Source organism: Lissotriton vulgaris, chromosome 4_1, assembly GCF_964263255.1.
Source record: "Lissotriton vulgaris chromosome 4_1, aLisVul1.2, whole genome shotgun sequence".
Lineage (NCBI taxonomy): Eukaryota > Metazoa > Chordata > Amphibia > Caudata > Salamandridae > Lissotriton > Lissotriton vulgaris.
The window spans coordinates 920239380-920264236 of record NC_141691.1 but is presented as its reverse complement, the minus strand read 5'-3'; the positions used below and the strand labels follow the sequence as shown (position 1 = coordinate 920264236).

The window sequence follows — 24857 nt, the reverse complement described above, 5'->3', positions numbered from 1 at the left end:
TGAGCCGGGCCACACCCCTTAATTTTGCTCTTTATGATGCTTCTAATTTTGTTTATCGGTTCCTATAGGTAGAGAGCAACTCGGGCTCTCCCATACATTGTATCACAACACACACGCATGCACGCATACCCCGGGGCGGACTCGCACCGGGGTATAAAAAAACAATGCGGAAGACCGCTCGGGGTCTTTCCGGCTAAGCATTTAACTGACTCTGTGTCCCTTATTGTGAGCCCCTCATCCACGTGTTGGGCCTAGACCCCACACGCTATATTGGCGACGAGGCCGGCCTACCTGCACGCATGCCGGGCTGCCTCTGTCGGTGGCGCCGCTGTGTGCCTGCATCCTGCCGTGGAGCCCACCCGCGTTTGCTGCAATCCTGACCCGGCTCCCGAGGCCCGCCCACGCGCCTCCCCGGAGGGAGCGCCTTCAGCCGGCGGGACTCGTTGGGGAGTCTGGGTGCATCCAATCGGGAATTGCGGGTGAGTCTGCCATTGCCCCGCCAGCGCGACACCCCCGCGTGTACTCCCTCTTCCCTCGGGCAGCGCCGAAGCGGAGTGCCTCCCAAGAAAAGAGTTCAGCGCGACTCGCACGGCGGCACCACGTGGTCTCAGCGAGGCCCAGGACCAGCCCCCAGCCTTCGCCGCAGCTGCGAGCGCAGCAGACGCTCACGGACGCCCGTGCCACACCCTCGGCCTTGCCTTCAGCACACACGGCCCGGAGAGAGAGTTCGACTGCGAGCAATCAACAAAAAAAAGACAGCGCTAGGGCCCGTCCTATACACGCACGGCCCGGAAAAGGAAGGAAACACGATTCCCACCTGCTGAAGAGCAGGGAGAAAAAAACAAACAAGCACAGGCCAAGCCAAGCAGCAGTGCGATCAAACTCATCACCCTGAAGGGAACAAGGAGCTGTGTGAGAATCCTCACATCACACCAGGGTCAGAGGCTCCACCACACGGGGACAAACCGGGAAGCTCCAGAAGGGCCAAAAGAGGACTGAACAATGTCAGTAACAGCGCCAGGAGCGGGCCAAGATGGGGCAGGCCAAAACCTACCTCCAGCAGTCGCACCCCCACCAGTGATAGTCTCGCCGCCGCCACAGGCCAAAATCCAAGCCGGAGCCCCCACGCTGGTGACACCCACCCACTTACACTCTGGCGCAGCGCCCATTCCCCCGTTTAGCGAGGCGGCAGACCCTTCAACGGCGGCGCTGAGATGTAAGGCGTGGGTTGGGAGGCTCAACCTATACTTCAAAGGCACAAGGGAGACGGATGGAACTGTGTAAAGGTCGCTCGTCATCCTGTACGGTGGGCCAGAGATTTACGAACTGTTCGAGTCACTCCCCAACACGGGACCCGAGCATGACTATGACGCTGCGGTCGCGGCATTGAATGCGCACTTTGATCCCCAACTCAATAATGACTTTGAAAAATTTAAATTCAAACGAGCCTGGCAAACTCAGTCGGAGTCTGTCGATATGTACTACGCCAGGCTACGCCGGCTTGCGAGCACCTGCCCATTCACCAACCCACAGGAGGAAATCCGAGACCAAATCATAATGGGCTGCAAGTCGAAACTGCTGAGAAAGCTCATTCTCCGCCAACCGGGCATATCGCTAGATGAAATACTGATCCTAGCCAGGTCACATGAGCTATCTGATGCAAGGGCGGAGGAGATGGAGGCAGCGCTACGCACACCGGTGATCGCCCCGGCTACCGCGAGGACGACGCCGATTAAGGAAGAGAGAGTTGACGCAATCCAGAGGAGATTCCCGGCCACTCGCCCACGAAGCGCCCCCTTCCGAGGAAATCAGTGCGGGTACTGTGGTGAAAATCATCCAGCAACGGCCACATGTGGCGCGAAAGGAAAGACGTGCCTTAAGTGCGGGCGGTTGAACCACTTCGCCGCGGTATGTAGGGGAGGAAAGTTCAAGCCAGCTGGTCCGAGAGCCAGGGCGGTGACGCAGCGCATCCGACAGCTGTCGCTCGACCACGAACCACCCCGTCCACCAGGAGAAGGCCGCCGCCCATGTGCTCCATAGCTGTAGAAGGCACCGAAATTAAAGCCCTGATAGACACGGGGGCATCCGTGAATGTCATGGATTCCGATCAATATGAGAAGATGTCTCCCAAGCCCCGCTGGCACCTTCCACTGAGAGGATCTACACCTATGGAGGCACTGAACCACTACCGCTAAGAGGGGTGATCCAAACGACCGCCGTTAATGGCGAGTATACCACGGAAACGTGGTTCCACATCACTGAGGGGAAGAAAGGCACCCTTCTGAGCTGCCACACGGCAGAGGACCTTGGCCTGGTGTTCTTTGCCAATCAGGTGCATCAGGCACATGCAGACTTCATGCTGAAGGATTTCCCAGAGTTGTTTCAGGGCCTCGGAAAACTCAAAGGACGAAAGTTCAAGCTGCACATAAACACGTCCGTACGGCCGGTAGCACTCCGGCACAGGAGAGTGCCCTTCAACTTAAGGTCACAAGTCGAAGAGGAACTCCGGAAGCTGGAAGACCTTGGCGTCATCGAAAAGGTGTCGGGCCCGACACCCTGGGTTTCCCCACTGGTAGTCGCACAAAAGCCGAAACAGCCTGGGGCGATCAGGTTATGTGTGGACATGAGGCTGCCAAATGCAGCCGTTAAACGAGAACGACACATCACTCCTACCATGGATGACATAGTGGCCGATCTGAATGGGGCGAAATGGTTCTCAAAACTAGACCTCAACTCGGGATACCATAAGCTCGAGTTGGAACCAGCAAGTAGGTATATTACCACCTTCTCGACCCATGTAGGACTTCGACGCTACAAACGGTTAAGCTTTGGCGTCTCCTCCGCTGCGGAGGTGTTCCAAAATGCCATACGAGAAGTACTATCCAGACTGAGTGGAGTAATCCACCTCAGTGACGATATATTAGTCTACTCAGCAACCCTCGAAGAGCACCACGCCCACCTGAGGGCCACCCTCCAAAGGCTCGTGGACAGCGGACTGACCCTACACCGGTCGAAATGCTTTTATCAAGAATCAATAGACTTCTTTGGCTACACATTCACGCGGGAAGGTCTGAAAGTAGATCCCAAAAAGGCAGAGGCGATCAAGGCAGCGAGCACCCCAAGAAACCCCACCGAGGTGCGCAGTTTCCTAGGCATGGCCACTTACTGTGGTCGGTTTATACCCAACTTGGCCGCGCTTCCAGAAACCCTCAGAGCCCTCACACGAGTAGACCACAAGTGGGAATGGACAGTAGCCGCCAACAAGGCATTTCAAAACATCAAAGCCAGCCTCCTCGACAACACCTTAATGGCATACTTCCAACCCCAACGCAGGACAGAACTGATAGTCGATGCCAGCCCAGTGGGCCTGGGGGCGGTGCTCCTGCAGGAATACGGACCAGAAGAGTGGAAACCAGTCGCATATGCCAGCAAGGCGCTGTCGGACACAGAGACTAGGTATGCCCAGATCGAAAGAGAAGCCCTGGCCATAAAATGGGCATGTCAGCATTTCCATATTTACCTGTGTGGGCAGGAGTTCACCGTGGTGACGGACCACAAGCCGCTGCTGCCACTGTTCGCAGGGTCATCCAGGCTGGCACCCCCATGCATCGAAAGCTGGGTGGTCCAGCTACAGGGTTACAACTCCAGGATTGTGTTCCGACCTGGGGCACACAACCCGGCTGACTACCTGTCCCGCCACCCCGATGTCGTCAGCCAGTGTCCACCACGAGAAGAAGGCGTGGAAGCTGAGGAGTTTGTCCACATGATCTCGCAGGCCGTGTGCCCAGAAAATATGACACTGAAGGAAATTGGGGAAGCAACCGCCATGGACGAGACACTAGTGAGAGTTCGCCAGGCTCTGGAGGGAAACCGCTGGGCCCATTTCCTTGATGGAGCGCCGAGCCTTCGACTGGAGGTGAGCCATGCGCGACAACAACTGTGGCAAATCCGTAGTGAGCTGAGCGTGGGCAATGAAGGAGTCATCCTCAGAGGACACCTCATCATAATGCCTGAGGGTCTCCAACATAGAGATTTAGCTCTGGCACACGTAGGCCATCAGGGAATGGCCAAGACAAAATCTCGTCTAAGGAGCAAAGTATGGTTCCCCGCCATGGACAGCCAAGTGGACGCATTGATACGCTCTTGCCATGCCTGTACAATCACGGGCAGTGATCCGACCCCGGCACCAGTGATCACGGAGGATGCACCCCAGACGCCCTGGACACTCCTCAACATAGACTTTGGGAGCTTCCCCGATGGCAGACACATGTTGGTCCTTGTCGATTCGTTCTCAAAATTTCCGGTAGTGGAGGTCATATCTTCAACTGCATTTCCACAAGTCAAAAAAAGTGTTGAGTCGCGTCTTTGCAACCATGGGACTCCCGGATGAAATCAAGTCCGACAATGGGCCTCCTTTCCAAGGGAGAGAATTTCAGAACTACCTCGAGAGCCTCCGGATCAAGCATAGGAAAATCACCACGCTGTGGCCCCAGGCAAACGGGGAAGTCGAAAGACTGATGAGGACACTCAACAGAGCACGGAGGATCGCAGTGGACAGTGGGGAGGATCCGGAAATAGCCCTCGATCAATTTCTAGGAGCCTATCGACAGACACCTCACAGCACTACAAAATGTGCTCCCGCCCATGTGTTATTCAAGAGAGTACCCCGTGACAGCATCCCGACAGACAGCACCTGAGTGCCAGAAGAAAGATGCTGCAACCATTCAAGCCCGGAGGCGAAACACTAACCAGAAGGCGAGCGAGCATCGTCACGCAAAGGAGCCCACTCTGAAGGAAGGGGACACGGTTGTAGTGCGAGATCGCCACCCAGGGTGGAAATTCCGCACGCCTTACGAGTCGGAGGTGTGGATCGTGGACAAGGTCCAAGGAACAATGGTGACTGCAAAGCAAAATGGACAAGTGGTGACCCGTAATGTGTCATGCTTTAAGAAAATAAGTGAGGCAACTGGAGACCACCACACCGAGGAAGGTCCGGAGGCAGTAGATGGAGGTCTAGATCTCAGAGGGTCATTGCCAGGGTCACCCATAACCAGGCAAAGAGGGGAGAGTCCACCCAGAATGACACAGCAAAATCTCACCGCTGAGAACAACCGACCCTGGGTGGCCCTCAGCGGTGAGAATGCAGGGACAACCCCGACTCGGGTTGCGGGGACGCCGTGTGCCCGGAACCAACGTTACAATCTGCGGCCCAACCCGAGACCCAGCCAGCATCTGAGAGACTTTGCCTGGACATCTCAGTGAATCAAGAAACGCGTGATTGCTGCAAGAACAGAACTAAATTGAAGGAGGGATGTAGAGAGCCACTCGGGCTCTCCCATACATTGTATCACAACACACATGTATGCACGCATACCCCGGGGCGGGCTCGCACCGGGTTATAAATAAACAATGCGGAAGACCGCTCGGGGTCTTTCCGGCTAAGCATTTAACTGACTCTGGGTCCCTTATTGTGAGCCCCTCATCCACGTGTTGGGCCTAGACCCCACACGCTACACTATAGAGCTAAATTGGCCACAGGACAATAGCTGGGGGCTTCCAAAAACTGAAAATTCAAAACTTCGTGGAGTCCAGTGCAGCTAGCGCTTGCCCTCAAGTATTGAATAACATCACCAAATACTGTCGTGCATTGGGGAGGCCCAGACACTAACTAGTCATGGGAAAACGAACCCCCCTGCTGACAAGGCCAACCACCAGGCAGAAAGCTCCCTTGTTAACTCCCACTGTTCAACTGACTGCTATTGATAAAATGCTACAGCAGGCAATAGGAGCAGTGTCCAGGGAAATGGAGCGCACTGAGAGACGTCTCTCCTTAACACCAATCTTCCCAAATAGCCCAACACCTATGGAGCCAGAGCTATCACACTCATCTTAAACACCAATTGCGCCCATAAACTCGGAGCTGTTGTGTCCCCAAGAAATCATAGCTCCTGGCAACATTATTACAACTACCACTGAAGGTGGGGCAAAAAAGAATGGAGGAATATGAAAGCAAACTTTACACAAGGGAGGAAAACGGGTGAACTATACTCCTGGAATGGCATCAAAGCAGCTTCCAGGGGGAAAGTCGCTGATGAATGTCGGCAGAAAATTTCGGAGCTCCCACCATGGGCATTCCATCTGGTAATGGAACTTAAAGCACATTTTGTCCAGTCTATTAAATCTGAACTTGATGTTGTAATGAGGCGCATTGATAATTTATCAACATTGATGGACTCATGGGGGAGCAAAGTTGATGCGATCTTGTACACCATTAAATCTATTAAATCCTCAATTTCAGAAATGGCCCCACAACAAAATCAGGCAACTCCAACTGTTCACATAGCACCACCCCCTCTGTAGGGCACAAATTAACTGTGCAAACCAACACACCTACTGGGACTAAACCACCAGTCCCACAAAATCAGGACCTAGTCAATCCCCAACAGAGGCTCCCTCGCTGTACTGAGAACGCCCATAAGAGTAGGCCTATAGCAACTACACTAGGCCCACCAGCAAAACATCAAGCACAAAGAAACTGTGATGCTGACACTAGGATCTCAACCCATCCCAAACCAAGGGAATTAAAATCTACACTTCCCTGTATAGACCTGCCCACAGCCTCTACCCCTATGTTGTCATATTAGCCGGAGTACCAGATTTGGAAATAGGCCAAGGGGAGACACATTCTGAACTAAAAACAAAACCACTTTCTGGCCAAATAAATATAGGCCACTCCCCTATTTAGAACAAAGTGAAATCCTATTTACACGCAGGGTTAGTTGGTTGGGGCATAGGTGCAGGGATATCCCGGGGGATTGTGATTTGATCAATTTCAGAGATAGCAGGGTGGTCCAACACATTCTTGAATGGGGGAACTCTAGGGAGCATTCAGTCACTGCCCTTGGGATATTTCTATCCCCCTAGTCCCCTGCTAGATAAAGTGGGAACTACGTATAAAAACTAAGAACCAAGAGTTCAGATTGGTAGCACTTTAAACCTGGGTGGGGAATGTCAAAATACAATGGCGTTTAATATCCCCGTCAGCAAGAGATTTAGCTCCTTGGACTTGGTAGATTGACTAAACCTTAACAGTAAAAACCCCACTAATAAATGAAACATCATATTTCAAGATAGGCCAAAAGTTCCTTTCTCAACCTGAAACTACTTTAAAAAATCAAAACCTTCCTTCACCTCCAAGGACCTTCAACAAGCCAACCAAGCTCTGGTACTCGGTCGAATTGACTATGGGATTGCAAAACTAACCGGGACAGCAGTATCACCCCTCGCCCCCCTGAAAACCACCTTCAGCGCAGCAGATGGTCACTGGGACCAGGAAATTCTAACATCACTCCCGCCATCAGAGAACTTAAATGGCTCCCAATTGAGCTGTGAGCCAGCTTCAGAACAGGCTGCCTCACACACAAAGGCAAACCTGAATACTTAGCCGCCAAACTCAAAAGGGCCGGCCAGTCCAGAAGACTCAGGAGCTCAAACACCATGCTACTCATCCCACTGAAAAAACGTAGGAAAATAAACCGCAGCCAAAACATTTGCTGGAAACGCCCCTAAAATCTGGAACTCCATTCCCCTCCACATCAGGACGACCCCCTCGTTTCCAAAATTCAAGATCTTACTCAAAGCCCTCTTCCTCGAATGATCACAAGGGATCAGATAGGAGATGACTCCGTCCCAAACCAAGAAACCCTTCTGAACAGTAAATCCGCTCAGAGACTTGTTCGATTTGTTCTACCCCCTCCCCCTTCCCTCATGTGCGTTTGTTACCCAGCCACAACCCTCATGTTATTTCAATTATCTGTTCCACTTTTTACTCTTAAAATAAATAAATAAAATAAACAACATTGCGGATAAACTGGGAAACACACAGCGAGTTGAGTCCAAAAAGTGTGGAGGAATGAAGAAGGGTAATCAAGTCTCTTAGAAAATCTGTGAGGCCATTATTACAAATAGTACTCCCAGTCTTCCTAGTAAGTCACATTGGGTCGTTGAATGTAACTTACAGAACGAGACAGGGAACCATGGTCATGTTAAGGCGATGCACTAAGTTTCATTACAGGATAGGCATACTCCGCATACCCTGCCAGGTATCCCAGATGAATCTCAGAACACCCTGATTCTATCCTGGAATATAGCAGGCCTTAGCTCGAAATTGGACTTCTCAGATTAGGGAGACTTTATAGATAAACACGAGCTATGCATGTTCAAGGAAACATGGTCAAGGGCAGAATTACATAGAGTGGGATATGTTACATACTGTATTCCAGCTGTCCAGGGGGCCAGGGGGGAGACCATCAGGGGGGCCTATGCACTTGGGTTGGCACACATCTAGGATGTAATGTCAAAATTATAGATACCTCTTCCCTTGACATTTTGTGCATTCTTCTTTCTTTCTATAACAATTTGAAGATTGCAATCATCAATGTCTACTCTTGTCCAGTGAGCAAGGGGTATACCTCCCAGACGCTGGACTGTCTCGCTACCTTTCTCTACACTTTACCAGAGAATATTCATGCAATTATAGGTGGAAACTTTAATTGTCATTTTGAGCCTCTCAATGGCATCACTACCACCATCACAAGCGAGGAAGTATTGGTTTGGTCAATCCCAGAAACTAACGTTCAGCCCATAAGGGGTTGGACCCCATTAGTCCGACAGATGAACTCAGTTATACTTAGTCACTCACTACGGGCATGCAACGGCTGATTCCCCTCTGATAGCCCGGGAAACTTTACTTTTTTTTTTTTTTTTGGAAAACCTTTATTGCACAGTATCATAAAACAAATACGGGCCTACAACCATCCGGCCGGCCTCGACAGCTTTTGGAGCACAGTAGCTAGCAATATGGCAACTCAGCAGCATCTCAAATCAGAATGCAAGCAACCTAGGTTACACTGGAAACATTTGCACTACCGAGAAGCAGGAGAAGTTAAGGTTTAATTTTATAGTTTTTATAAAACATATTTAAATAGTAAACACAAGAAAGGATCAGAGTTCACACAATCCGTCCAAAACAGAAGTGGGCGACGTCCATCAAAGAAATCCAGCAAGCATTAAAACAGAATAAAAATGGCGGCACAATGATACCGTAAAAGGATTGATAATCGCATAGCATGTTGTGTGCCGGTTGCTACCCACCCCACTTCGACCCACTCCATTGACCCAAGGAAAAAGGAAAAAGGAAAGGAATTGGAGAATAAAGAAGGAAAAAATAAGGCCCATAGAAACTGAAACTGACAAAATAAAATCCCCAAATCCCCCTGTACCCCCTACACGCATGCAGAGGCTACGGCCTACCCCCCCCCCCCCCTAGCAGTGTGCCTGTCGCCCAAAAAAGAGTACCCGAAATAAAGAAAGAAGAGAAAGGAAGAAAAAAGTATACATGTAAAACCGGAGGAGGGCCAAACTTATGTGTCCGAAACGACCAGTCAGTATATTCTCGCCCGCCCCACCCCCGACCCGGAATTGAAGCATAACCAACGTCTAGCTCCCCCGTCTACCCATCACAGTCCCAGCAAAGCAAACAACAGTAAGCAAAAAGGAAAAGTATCTTCAACCTTGTCCCTTTCGATCCAATGTGCCGACGAGGTGCAATAGTAAAACAGCCTTCCGGAATGGGGTAAACAGCCGCAAGGACCACAACAGGACAAGGCGCTGTCCACCAATATCTGTCCAACTCAAAGCCATGTGGTCTACAGATGTACAAAGAAGGGCAGCACGCAGCAGCAATCCTCCAAAGTTAAACAGTCGAAGTATCAGCAGCATGCCCAGGACAGAATAGCAAGAATCGCCAGCAGATCCCAAAGAAGTTGCAAGACATGGTGCCCAGAGGCGATTCCCCAGCCGCTGTATCAGTCCAGGAATCCCATACCTCTCCACAGCTGTAGCAGACAGGGTCGCAGCGGTATCCAGCTCTCGAACCTCCAGCGCATCCATGTACCTCTGGATAGGCAGCTCACAGTAATCGAGCCCAGGGTGTGGCGAAGCGCTCTGCATACGAACGCCAGCTCGGCCAGTCGAGGATAGCGTGGGCAAAATGGCATCTAGTCGGCCCCCCAGGTCCCGGGCATTGTCACACAAAGCAGCTCGCAAGGTAACCAGGGCGCCCAGAATATCGCCGATCTTCAAGGGCACCTCAGGAGATGAGGATGCTGTAGCTCCCTGCACATGGGGCTCGAGGACGTGTGGTAGTCCTCGAGCCCGTCCGCCGGCATCCCCTTCCAGCAGCCCGTCATCCCATCGGCGCCCCGACAAGCACAGCCAGGTCTTGGGGACAGGGGCAGCACACCCCATACTGACGCTGCACACAGTTGTAGTGCAGTATCGGCCATTGTAAGCACCCTCAGCAGCAGGTCGGGCCATCAATTGCAAATGCCGAGCGCTCGGCTCAAAATGGCCCCCTTCACAGCGCCGGAGAATGAAAGGCTTTCAAAGTCATCCAGGGGGAAGGATACAAATGTATCACTGGCAGCTGCGACGTCGAGCAAGCGTGGAGGTGAAAAGGATTGAAAGCGCGCTGCTGCGGAAAACTCAGAGCGGCAGCCGCTCTCCGCCGGCCGACTCTGCCCTGCCTTCAGTGGCCGCTGTTGTCGTAGTCGGGGCCGGCCGCCTCCGAGAACAAAGACCCGGTCGCCGCCATTAAACACCAGAAAGGAAACAAGGACGCTCTATCACTTCTGTCGCAGGGAGCACGTCGGGGAGCACACCGTTGGATTAAGCATCACTTCCCAGTTCCGATACCATGACGCGAGTACAGGATAAATTGCAGGATGAGTAGCGGTACGGAAGGAAGACAAGCGGGTCAGCGGAGCCGAGGGTTTGGGCGGCCATCATGGTTGCAGGCTAGGCTCCTCCGGAAACTTTACTTTTAATATGTTGGGACAGGCATCTATAATAGACTAGATCTTGGTAGACGTTGAATTATAGCATAAAACCAGAGATTTTATGATTAATCCCAGACATGAAAGCGATCACAGTCCGCTAGTTCTAGAAATAGTTCTCCCCGTGCATAAGGACCAGCACAGTATATCCACACACCCTACCACAAATTTAGTATCAATCGAAGGAGGCAGAAGAGTATGTTGGGGAACATTTGCACAGTCAACGAAAAAAGTGTCCACCTTGTACAAACAAATCACCCCCTTCTTAGAAACTGCATTTTGATTGTTTGAAAATAGTTGCCGCTTAGCATCTCTATTGGCAATAGGAAAAAACCATCAGGACATTTTCCAAATTGGCACAATTATTTTTAGAACAGTGATAAGACCAGGCTGGATCCCAAACCCAAGCATCCCTGGTATAATAAATTGTGCAGGAAAGCCAAACATGCTTTACTAATTGGCATTAAAGTGAACGATAAATTACGAATTAAAGAAACCAGGGCCCAATATAAAAAAATCAAAGCTGGAGCTAAAACTAGCTGGGAGATAGATAAATGGGAAGTAATTAAAATTACCTTAGGTAATCAAGACATGTGAGGTTTCTGAAACCTAGTTAAAACTGGGAAATCTGAAGGCAAATCAGCCATTGGACCAAACTTGGGGGAAGAAGTTTGAAGATCCTACTTCAAAACTTTATACTCAAGGTCTGCAGATGGAGTTGAAGTTGATAGGGAAGTATTAGTGGAAATAAATCCCCCAAATATAAATGCCCCCCCCTGCACAATGAAAGAGATTACAGTGGCATTGGGTAATTTGCTCCCAGCTGAGGGACCTGGGCTACATAGAATTCCAGGTGATTTATTTTGAAATGAACAAGCAGTGCGGGCACCTTATTTATGGACACTATTCAATGCCATCCTACAAGGTACGCACTGCCCCCGACCTGGGCAGGGCCAGAAATCATTTCTATCTATAAAAAAGGCACACCACTCAATCCAGCAAACTACCGCCCAATAAGCCCTATAGATGTCACCCAAAAAATGTTTGCCCGTGTCCTCCTTGATCGTGTGCAAACCTCCAGGTTTCTGGATGTTAAACAGCAATATAAGATAGAGCCGGCTCTGGATACTATACAACCACTACAGGCAAAGAAACTGTTCCTCCAATTTAGACATGGGGTGCTCCCGCTTTGAGCATTCACAAATAAATGACCAGGAGCACTAAAATTAGATTGTCCAGGTGTGATTTTGCAGATCTCCATGTCCTTCTTTTTTGCCCAAGTGGGTGCTCCAGCTTTGCAGAAATCTGGGGATTAGGCATTACATCGAGGCCTACAGGCTGCTTAAACATGAAATACACTCATTATTTGTGTTTGCTATTTGCGATGTGGTGTATCCTTAGGGGCATTCTAAAGAAAAAGAACTTGGCAAACACCTAATCTTGTATGCCCATTAATTATGCTGCTACGCCATGTTTGCACAATTTTATAGCCAGAAATGCTGCTTTGTAATTTCCCCCCTTTGGGCTGTCCTATCTACCTATTCCTTTTTTTATGTTTATATCTAAAATGTTTCTAATGTCATTTAAAACTATGCTTATGGATTACCATTCCAAGATAGATATTTTAATTTGCCACTTAGAGGGAGAGGAGTCAATTTGGAGTCAGAAGATGTTTTAAAATTTGCATTTGTATCTGCCCCCTCGATTTTATAATGATATTTTAGTACAATTTTTGTCATCTTGTGTACTTGTCTTTTGTATCATACGTATCGTATTATTTTATGTGCTTTTATGGCAGTACAGCAGAAATAAAGTTCTTTGACTGAAAAATGTTCAAGGTCATGGGTCGGAGTAAGATCAAATCAGCGTAAACATTTATAAACATGATTGTTTTACAGCCCTGGTAGGTTTGAATGTGGATAATTCTATTTCTGTTTCTCTGAATTCTAGATCCCATTTGCTATCACTAGTTTCAGCAAAGTGATGAACAAAAATATATTTTCAACATGTTAACTTCACTGTAGTGAACATTTCTTACCTCCTTTTGTCACCTAGTCCAGTATTTAGATCATTAAGAAACTTCCGGCAATCCTTTGAAAAGAAAAACAAACAGGACCCTAAATAGCGTTACATCTCAACAAAACATTAAAGTCCTCAAAATTAGATTTGTTATCCATTATTTTTAAACCAGTAACTATAAAGCCTCTTTTATTAGCAATATGCTTCTGTATACAACGTGTTAGCGCAAAGATAGCGTTTTACTTCATTTATGATTATTGAAGTCAACTTAAAACACAACTTATCACTTTGTACATGTTTTTAATTGTTTTTTTTTTTACAACAAACATCAGTTATACCGTTTGTTAAAAAATGGGATTCCTGGTTAGCTGCGGTATGCACCCACGACAGAGATGAACCACAAGTCTAGACAGGGTAGGCTCAATACACTGTGCTCACCCTCTAATAGCTTGGCACAGAGCAGTCAGGCTTATCTAAAGAGGCAATGTGTAAATTATTTGTGCAACACACACACACACTTAAAACACCACAAAAATATTCCTCACTGGTTTAGAATAGAGCATATTTATTTGAGCAAAATAAGAATAAAATGACAAAAATCCAATCAGTATAAGCTGAAATTAGATTTTTTTAAATAGCGCTTAGACGTCACGAGGGACCGGTGCTCAATCAAAGTTCAGGCCAGCCGCGATTGATGGCAGGCCAGCTACAGGACCCAGACAGGCCTCTCTGATGAAGCTTTGGTCGGCATCTAGAGTCTGTGTCATCATCGAGCAGCGCAAAAGGGGTCCTGTGTCGTTGAGCTCTGTTGAAGTGAGTGCAATGTGTCATCATTGAGACCCTACACGTTGTAGAATCGCTGTCATTGGGCCGCCTCTGCCATGGCATTGAAGGGAGATGTGGCAGAATTTATTATGCAATCCATGCAAAGCATTGTTTTTTTAGTAAAGCAGCTGCATAACCCACTTCTGAGGCACATAGCTTAGAGGGGGCACCTCAGGCAAATGCAGGACTCACAGAAGGCAGAGTCCAGCAGCACAAGCAGAATTGAACGACGTGTGTGTGTCCCTGAGAATTCAGAAAACAGGAGACTAGCAAGAAGGCACTTGGAGAGTAATTGAAGGAAAGGCAGAGTCCTTCAAGCGGTGTCAGGGAGCAGACAACAGCAGGGCAACAATCAGAAAAGCAGTCCTTCCAGAAAAGCAGTCCAGTTGACTTGTTTAAGCAGCACAGAAGTCCTTCTGACAGAGGTTCAGTTCAAAATCAAGACGTGTCTGATTTTAAGGGGTCAGAGACCTAACAAACCAAAATTGCCATTGGTGTAAGGGGTGACTTCAATGAACCCTCTAAAATGCACATGGATCCCTTTAAACCCAGTCCTGTCTGCCAGGCTAACCCTGGGGCGTACATCCTTGCTTTGTGTGTGGACAGGGCACTACCTATTGAAGTGTCAGTCCTCACATTTCACCTCGTTCTGGAAGACACATCAGAATGCAGATGAGTGCTCAGAATGCAGATAAGCCTCACCTTCCTGTATTTGTGGCAGTCTAGAGGGAATGTACAAAGTGTAGCTATTACCCAACCCAGACGTTTATTGGAGACAGGCTGTCAGGCACAAATGGCATTAAGTACAGAGAAATGTCCACTTTCTAAAAGTTTACATATGAAAATATTCCTGGAGGAATAATTTCCACGTCATTCAATAGTTAAACTGGTCATAACAATGATCTTAATATATGCCATCAATCAGTCACTCCTATTCAAAGACACAGGCGTTTTGTTTTTAACAAAAGTATATTATATGACTGCATCTATATTTTCTTCGGATAAATTGTGAATCCATGTGGTACAAAAACATTATATACAGCAAACTCTACACAGCAGTGCATTAGTATATCAAAACTGGCACCACTACAATATCCATAAACAAATTACTAATTTGAAATCATTGCAGGGATATGAGGGAGCTCGAAATCCTCTTCACAAAGTGTATTTTTCAACTTGGTTGAAAAGGAATGGAGCACCATGAGGTGTAATCAATGATGTTAAAAAGGATCATTTGTCAACATTATGGTCTCAGGTGGCCAAAAAGATCCAGAGAGCCCATCATCAGGACTCCGTGTTGGGAAGGAATCAATCCTGTAGATACTAGTCTCCAAAGTATATCTTGACCGTATAAAGAAACAGCCAAATTGCCTTATGCAATGATTAAATCACACAGAAAACAACTAAATGATGGGTAAATCAATCAGAACTCTGGATGAGACCATCCCAATAATTTCTGCAATATGACCATCGACAATGGAATGAACCACATATTCCCACCCTTTGCTATGCCCTGGATTGAAATTCCATGGTTTTGATGGAGGTTTCAAACGTGGTGTGGGATTTATTACTGCATGGACACACAAAACTATCTCCCCATCCATTCCTGCCCACAAAAAGTTAACGTGTGCTCTCCTTTTCATAGCAGATATGAATTAATGAATTGGTTTTATAAATGAATTAATTGGTTTTATAAAGCACCCAATTCCCGAAGGTGTCTTAGGGCTAAGCGGATCAAGACGGACAGAGGGGCAGGGACCCACAAAGTGGATCACCAAACAACTAGAGCTTAGGTGGCGGAAACAGCTCTAGCTGCTTTCCGAACAGCTGCAGGCTGTTTTGGGAGCGGAAGGCCAGAGGGAGAGAATTCCATAACTTTCCCCCCTGGAATGCCAAAGTTCTCCTGCCCCATTTTAATCGATTGATTCTCGGAAAAGGGGCTTTTTCAATCGCCTCAACCAACTTAAGCTTAGGCTGAATACCTTCGCAAGATAATATGTGCCCTAAGTATTCTACTTCCTGTACACAAAACTTGTACTTCTCCTTGCTCATAGTCAACCTTGCACTCGCCAGTCTTTCCTGTACCGTTTCTCGAATGCTATAGTGCCTCACTTTGTCAGGAACACACACGGAGAATGTTGACCCGAAAGAACAACACATTAGCCATACCCTTCAGGACACACTGCATCGCATGCTACAATACTGCGGACGCTAACCTGAAGGGCATGCGGAAAACTTAAGTGCCCCCTCAGGTATTATGAAGAACATAAGATGCTTTGACTCAGAATGTAGCCGCACCTGATGGTATGCATTTGATAAGTCTAAAGACAAGAAATACTTGGGTTTCCTGATGTTCACAAGCATTTCATTGATGCATGGATGTGGATTGCGGTGGGCCCAAATATATTCATTAAGATCCCTAAAGTCCATGCATATCCCCAACTTCCCATCGGATTTGGTTGCCAATGCAACTGGGCTGAGCCACTCAGATGACTAATGATTCAATATCCCCAGCTGTAAACAACAAGCACAACTTATCCCTCAACTGACTTCTCAATGTCAAAGGCATGCTCTTAACCTTATGTACTTTGGAAAGCAGTGGCAGCCCGTGCAGGTAAGCACAGTGGGAAGGTTGGTGGGATTGGTGGTGGGGTGAAAGTGACAAATTATGGTATAGGAATTGTAAAATAAATAAATAAAACCACTTTCCTTGCCCTCACCACAAATGTTTCCCCGCTCAATGAAAGGTATCCAACATTATTCTCAGCCCTTGCCTTTGAGTAAGTTAGAAGAATTCAGATACGTCTGGATCATCACAAAGGGGTGAGACTTTACAGACCGGGTGATATTTTAAAGAAGTCCTGGGCCTTCAGCAATTTACGCACAGGAGCCTCTTCACCAAGACTGAACATGCACAAGTAGACCTCTACATTTCTTTGGGTAGCAAGGTGGCATTAGGAATAAACTGACCTAATCAGAGCAAGCGGTCAGTGGAGATACATTTGTTGGTGTCAGCCTTTCTTATAGGGAAACCATGGGACAAAATGTAGTTCCAATTTTTAACAAGATTATTGGCACCACTGTCAACATTTCCGAAGGAAGCCGTTCCATCACCACAGCAGACTGAACTAGAATGTTTCCAGAAACTAATACATCATCCTTGGCAGCCATGGTCTTATTGTCCGGAAACCTGAAGACAGGTGCTTCAGAATAGGGCTTTTTCCAAACGTTCTGGTGTTTCATGTGGACTCAGCCTTTCATAAAAGAATTTGATGAGTGAGCCAAGGTGTTCACCAGGGCACCACCACTTTGATTTCAGTACCCTGGTGTCTCAGCTGGTGAATTGATGGCATTATGGATTAGCTCAAGCCTGAAGAAGCCATTGCCTATTGTGGGGAAGAACCATGCAATTCAGGGCTTTCACCATACAAGGTTGAAGTTGAAGTTAAAAGACTTGTAAAGCGCTCGTTCCCCAGGCGGTTTCTTGGCGCTGGGGACACATACCCATAGGAGTAGGAAGAGACAGCTTAGGACGGGAAGGCTGGTGAGAAGAGAAGGGTCTTGAGGGCTTTACGAAAGTCAAGATAGGAGTAGGAAGACCTAATGGTGAAAGGGAGAGTATATCAGAAGATGGGAGCTAGGGTGGAAAACCTCAGGCCCCCCCGATTTCTTCTTCCTGAAACAGGGAACAGATAGTAGAAGTTGGGTGGAAGAGCGTAAATCCCTGTTTGGGACATATGCTTTAATTTGGGAATTGATAAAAACTGGTGCAGTTCCTGCTAGAGCCTGAAAAGTAATGCAGCCCATTTTGAAAAATGCACGTTCCCGAATGGGGAGCCAGTGCAAGGTTTGCAACAGGGTAGTGACGTGATGGGACTTCGGGAGATTGTAGATGAGCCGGGCTGAATAGGTTTGTGGCGCCGGAGGTCATAGACAGGAACACCAGTGTACGGAATATTGCCATAGTCGAGGCGTGACATGACCATGGCCAAAAGAATAATTTTTAGGGCAGAAAAGGAAAAAAAAATGTGAGATCTTGCGTATTGTGCGGAGGGTCAAAAAGCAGGATGAGATTACGGAACTAATCTGAGAATGCATGTGAGATTGGTATTAAGTTTGATCCCTAGTGTTTTAACAGAGAAAGAAGGCAAGGGAGAAGTGCCCAGGTACGGAGGCCAAAAAAGGGGGGTCTAGGGACTGGAACTGCCACCTGTAAGCACCAATTCGGTTTGATCCGAATTAAGTTTGAGGTGGTTGCAGTTCATCCAGTCCCTGATAAATATCATAATGGATTGAAAGTTATGAATAGACGCCGGGGAAGAAGAAAGATTGAAAATCAACTGGAGATCATCGGCATAATTAAATACCGTGACCTCCATTTGCTGTAAAGCAAAAATTAGAGGAAGAATATATAAGTTAAACAAAAGAGGGGAAAGGGAAGAACCCTGTGGGACCCCACATTGAATGTTGCACGGGGCGCCGAGAAGTCAGCCAGATGGACGGCCTAAGTGCGATTCTTCAGAAAGGAGGCGAGCTAGGGCGGGACCCCTAATGCCGGCCACCTTGACACGGGTGAGAAGAATGGAATGATCAACCGTGTCAAAGGCGGCGGACAAATCAAGGAGAACCAGCGCCTGCGGCAAGTTGACATCCACCCCTCCTCTGAGCTCGTCCAAAACGGAAAGAACTACTGATTCGGTGGAATGTGAAGGGCGGAAGCCAGCCTGACAAGGGGCTAGAAAGCAGCTCTCCTCAATGAATGCACAGAGGGCTTAGGTGACATGACATTCTAGGATCTTTCCCAAGAAAGGGAGAAGGGAAATGGGCCGATAGTTGGAAAGGGAAGTAGAATCAGAACCAGGTTTCTTCAAGATAGGGATTATTGTAGCTGATTTATGTGAATCAGGAACAATACCCTGCATAAGAGAATTGTTAAGAAAAGATAGAGGGGGAGAGGGGCAGGCAGAGAAAATCTCAATATATGTGCCGGGCAAATATCAGAAGGAGATCCTGATTTAACCCTAGTAAGCAGGGTCAAAAAAGTTTCCTTAGTGATCATAGGTAATTGATCTAGGAGCAACAGGTTAGGCGGGGGTCGAGGGTTAGGAAAGGAAGAGGAAGGCTAAGGGATGTTCGACTTGATGATAGCGGTTTTCTCAATAAAATAATTGTTTAGAGAATCACAAAGGGATTGGGAAGGGATTGATTTGAGGGTGGCTCTATCTGAAGAGGTTAGCTCATGGACTATGGAAAAGATTTCCTTCGGTTTGTTTTCAGCAAGGAGAACCTTGGAGGAAAAGTAATCAGTCTTAGCATGAAGGATGGCTCTTTTTTAGTCATTAAGGAGAGAGACATACTGTGTTTTTAGGGTAGGACAGTAGTCGCGTCTCCAGGCGCGCTCTGAATGCCGCAATGTGAGTTTTTGGTCTTTAAGCTCAGCATTGAACCATCTATTTGCATCATGAGCGCGTTTTGTCCTGACGCGTCTAAGAGGGGCCACTTGATCACAATCTTCTGAGAGCCATTTGTTAATGGTAGCTACTTCAGAAGAGGGAGAGAGCCCTACCAGGTTAGGGGGGGGGAGGCAGAAAGAGAGGAACAGAGCGTGGTTAGGTCTGCACAGTTCCAGTTACATGCTCAGGTGTTCCTAGGAAGAGGAGGTTTCTTGATGGAACTTTGAGGGAAAAAAAGACAAAGGAGTGGTCCGACCAAGAGCAAGGAATAACCAGGAGAGAAGAAATTGAGGTGTTAATTGACCAGACCGGATCTAAAATGTGGCCGTGAACATGAGTGGGAGTAGAGACTTGTGAGGTAAAGTTTAAGTTAAGGAGCAGTTCTGTGAATTCTTTGGACATGGAATCCTCTAGAGGATCAGTAGGCCAGAAATTGAGATCACCAAGTACCAAAACCAAGGAGTTATTCTACTACTAGAGTTGCCAGCAGTTCCTGAACTGCAGGGATGAAATGCGACATTTGCTGAGGTGGGCGGTAGATGAGTACACAAGTGAGGGGAACCTGGAAAGGTGGTGGCTGACATATATTACAGCTCACCTGTGCTGGTGATGTCACTCAGAGTTCATGTATATTTGCCTTTCGAATAACTACGGAGGATTCCCAAGTAAAAAAAAAAATGGATGTACCCTGCAGTGGGTGATCACTATTGTTTTGCAAAAGTAAGAGATGGGTGTTGGGAGTACTCCTCCTGATGGCGGTACCAACTACACAGAATCTAGCAGGAAATAGAAGCAAATTAGCTGCCGCAACATCTAATATCACTGTGCATCCCCTAAAGGGACAATATGAGGACAGAAGTTGATTAAGTGGAAAATCAGATTTACAGGATACTGCTGCTTGAATGAGCAATATGGAAGTATTAAGCAAGTGAAGGTCATGTGCTGTGTGAGTCCGAATTGCCATTTGAACATACATGTAAACTACAATTTTGCTACTCAGGCAATTTAGTTCTTTGTAATACACTATAAACGTGTCCCTGGCTCAACCAACTTTATTATATTACCAGAAGTAATTAAGAGAACATGCCCTTCTAGTCACCTATTTTATGTTCCTCTACGATTTAGAAATCAGGATACATAGCTGCTCCAGTGAAATGTGATATTTTCTTTCACATGCACACTTAAATGGCAGTGAGCAAAATACTAGTGCAGGAGAAATTAAAAAGGCATTGCTTTCAATGCAGAGTATATGGAAGGCTGTCAGATCACTGTGTGCAAGCCATGTTACTCTCCCAAAGCATGACCCCTCATTATTCATGGAACCACCTCCCAGCACCCAAATCTAATTGCATAGTTGTATGTCAAAATATAGTTCCAGGTATAAGCGGGGGAAAACATGGCGGCCGGCTAGGTAGCGAGTCGCGGATGTCTAGAGCAGCGGTGATGCCGGTTTGAAGTTTGCAGTCAGTTTTTCGAGAATCCGGAAGGCGCACTTACTTGTGTGGTTGCAAGGATCATTGTAGCTCCAAAACGAGTTACCGGGCGATCCTGGAGGCCGTTTGTCGGCCGGTTGCTGGAGACTTGCAGCGGATGGCGGAGGACTCAGCGGAGCAGGCTGCCGAGAGTGAGGGGGCGGAGTCGCGTCATTCACCGGCCGGGAGCTGGGAGAGAGCGGCTCAAGGAGTAAGCAGGGGGCGCCGAGTACTGGCGAAAATTGGAACGCCAACTAGCGGAGGTAGAGGACGAGGAGTGGAAGTACTAACCACCACACCCCCCGCTTTCAGGTTGGAGAGCAAAGCAATCGAGGGAGCTGAGCAGCGGGACAACGAGGTCGGTTTGAACACTGAAACTGAAACTGATCAAGTAAGCAAAGGGCTGGAAGCAAGGGGTAAAACTAGATATCAACTGAGGAGTAATAGACTGGAGGGACAGAATGGCCCGGTGGATCTAAGTAAAATAGATAAATCTGAAGGGGATTTGAGTTTTAACCCGTTAAATTTGCAGAAAGACACTAAAAAGGGTGTGGGAAGAGAAGAGGTTACCTCTAAGTCCACTTCTTATAAAACTAAGGATTCCCCATCAAAGAAAGAAAGAAAAAAAGAGACAAAAAAAAGCGGCTCTTAAGCCTATAATAACCCCTTCACTTAACTCATATTTTAAGCCAGTCCCAAAAGTTTTGGTTTTGCAGCCTGATTCTATTTCTCAAAATCAACCTAGGGTAGGCAAGCTGGCTGAGCTGGCAGATCACTCATTGAGCTCTATAGAAGAGGAGCAGGAACAAGAGCAGGACTGGTCGACGCTCAACACCGAACCCCTTTCAGGTGCTTGTAACAGATATGGAGTTAGATAATGGGGGAATTATCAGCTTGGATGCGGAGGCATCCTTTGAGCAGGGACTTCAACCCCCTTTGCCAGATACGCCAGTTGAAAGTTTAGCTGTTGACTCATCTGAGCTGCAAGTCATCACTATGACCAATGGCAAAATGCTGATTTCCGCAGAAGAACTTGGATTAGGACAGCAAGACAGATCAGCAATGACAGATGTGTCTGTTATGGAGCTATTAAAGAAATTGGAACAAGATATTCATCTAGGATTCGAAGCCTCCAAAAAGAATCAGGAGCGCATAAGTGCCACATGTACATTATTGGAAGACAAGATTGACAAATTAAGCACACGTACAGGAGAGATGGAATCAGAGATGAAACTAGTACAAGGTAGAGTTGTGGAAAACCGCAAAGAGATAGAGAAGCTATATTCTAGAGACAGAGAATTGGATGAAAGAGTGGAAAGGCTGGAAAATATGCAAAGGCGCAACAATTTAAAAATTCTTAAAGTTCCAGAAGGAAAGGAGGGCGCGGATATAAAGAGCTTTGTAGTACAGCTACTGAAGAAGGAATTAACATTAATCGAAACTGAGGAAATGTTGATGCACGATATTCAGCGAGTACACCGTGATCCTTTTAGGTTGAACACAGATCGTGCTAAGCCAAGACAAATCTTGATCAATTTTGGGACATACTCGCTAAAAGAAAAAATCTTGTCACTTGCTCTTAAGAAAAAGACCATAATGATAGACGGAATGGTAGTGGATATTAGGTCAGATCTGTCTCCAGCCACTGCAAACAGGCAATGGGAATTAGGGAAACGACTGATACCTTTAAGGGAAATAGGAGCTACGGCCCAGCTAAAATTTCCAGCGTTTCTAAAAGTAATGTGGCAAAATAAGATGTATACATTTCGCACAGTTGAAGATGTAGACGCCTTTCTGGATGTTACTCAGGATGGATAAGAGTAGAATACTGACTAAGTATACATTAAATAGCAGCAAGAGGCATCACCACTGCGACATCCACTGGCCTAGGCCATGGGAGTTAGGCTTGGGTTTTCCGGGGAGGGAAAAGGGTGGGGGGTAGGTAAAGTAGGCTGTGTGGGGAGGGGGGAGGTAGGGGTCCTGGAGGGGTGGGGAAGGGGAGGGTTAAGGGAGAAAATAAAAAAAAATATTCCTCAAGAGCTGCCTTACTGTCAAATATGTAGAAGGGAAATTTGGGCAGTGCATTATGAGTAGGACTACTAATAAGGAGCTAAGGTTCCTTACTTGGAATGTGAATGGTCTCCGGGTTGAATCGAGGAGATTATTAATTTTGAAATATTTGGAGGATTCACCAGCCCAGGTCATTATCCTACAAGAGACGCATCTAACAGAAAAGAAGAGTAAGGAGATATTCAGTACACAAAAGTGGATTGCAAATGCTATTTTTACATCTCAAGACTTGGTTACAAAAGGGGTGGCTATTTTGATTAGGAAAGGAGCTGATGTGGTAGTTGAAAATAATCTAGTAGATAGTAGAGGAAGATGGGTGATTAGCAAGTTAAGACTGGCGGGTGAAGCGCTTGTTATAGTTGGTTATTATGGCCCGAATGTGGATGATCCAACAGTTTTAGACAAAATTGAAGTGGAGTTGTTGGAATTCTCAGGTAAAATTATTATGGCTGGAGACTTCAATACAGTATTAGATCATAAGTTGGATAGAACTGGTAATGATAGGGCAATAGTAAATAGCAAAATGACAGCAAAGGTAAGGTCAATTATGGCGCAGCAAGGGCTTCGTGATATTTGGAGATCTAAAGCGGCACAGCAGTCAGGATTTACTGCCTATAATAAAAAATATAAGCATAGTTCACGGATAGATTTCTTTCTGGTGGATACTAGGCTGAAAGAGCGGGTTACTAGTGTAGAACACATTGGGGCACATCTATCAGACCACTCTGCAGTGAGTTTAAACTTAAATTTAGATTTAGAAGAAGTGAGTTCTGTCTGGAGATTAGATCGAACAATTTTAGCAGATGAAGAATTCCTAGAAGCTCTTAAAGAAGAGATGCAAGTTTTTTTAGAAGCAAATGTGGGTTCAGCTAAGGAGGATACAGTATGGGAAACCTGCAAGGCGTTTATGAGAGGGAGATTGGGAGCTCAGGGTGCGAAGAAGCGAAGACTATCATAGCTTAGTTACCAATTTAGAAAAAGAGATTCGAAAGTGTGAATCTAGTCGAACTACTCAGGGGGATAACATTTCAGAAGACTCAGTTAAGAACAAGCTTTTAGATCTAAAGATTCAACTTACTGCAGTACTTGCTCAAAGAGTTAAACAAAGATCGGATGCTAGTCAGTTGGCACATTTTTCATATGGAGAGGGATGTGGCAAGTTATTAGCCTGGAAAGCCAAGAAAGATGTTATCCGTAATCAAATTAAAGAGATTAAGAAATCGGACACAGGCCAAGTTATATCAGAAAGGAAACAAATTGTAACAGTGTTTCATGACCATTTCGTGAAGGTATATACAGAGGATCTTTGTCCAAATAAAGCTGAGATTGACAGCTGGCTACCCTTAGTGAAACCTCTTGCAGTGGATGATATGTTGGAGTTAAATAAAGATATCACTCAAGAAGAGGTGATGAAAGTGATTAAGGAGAGCAAAAGGGGGAAAGCCCCTGGGCCAGATGGCCTCCCAGCAGAAGTATACAAAGTTTTAGGAAATACAATAGTCCCTACGTTATGTCAGTTGTATAATAAAATCTTTAGAGGGGAGGTAACAATTCCAAGATCATGGAATGAGGTAACTATTATTTTAATACTTAAATCAGGGAAATCTCCAAAGAGTTTGGATGCTTATAGGCCGATTTCACTCTTAAATTGTGATTACAAATTTTTCTCCAAAATCCTAGTGGACAGACTCGGTAGAAATATTCACAAACTAATCCACGAAGATCAAAGGGGTTTTATCAAGACGAGATACCTAAAAGAACTTACTTACTCATTGATAGGAATGATAGATTTAGCTTCCAATTATGAATACCCCTTGGCAGTGATCGCGTTAGACGCTGCCAAGGCCTTTGATCGAGTCAACTTTGCATACTTAAAATCACTCCTGTGTTATCTCAATCTAGGAGACAAATTCACGCAATCTATTTTTGCTTTATATTGTGCACCAACATCGCGAGTATTGGTTAATGGGTCTCTCACACTCCCTATAAAAGTAATGCGGGGCACCCGACAAGGATGCCCTTTATCACCCTTGCTTTTTAATTTATATATAGAGCCTCTTGCTTGTAAAATTAGAGCTTCAGAGGAGATACCCCCTTTTGTTGTGTTGGACTGGTCAAAGAAA

General features: G+C 46.6%; 1 protein-coding gene across 1 annotated transcript in view; it reads right to left on the bottom strand.

The window, feature by feature from the left end:
• SYCP2L (synaptonemal complex protein 2 like) overlaps positions 1 to 24857 on the bottom strand; it is a 1791741-nt gene that overhangs the window by 1305031 nt on the left and 461853 nt on the right. Inside the window, exon 10 of the mRNA XM_086966882.1 lies at positions 12934 to 12986. Coding sequence (XP_086823008.1) covers positions 12934 to 12986 — 53 coding nt within the window. The remainder of the gene's footprint in view (positions 1 to 12933; positions 12987 to 24857) is intronic.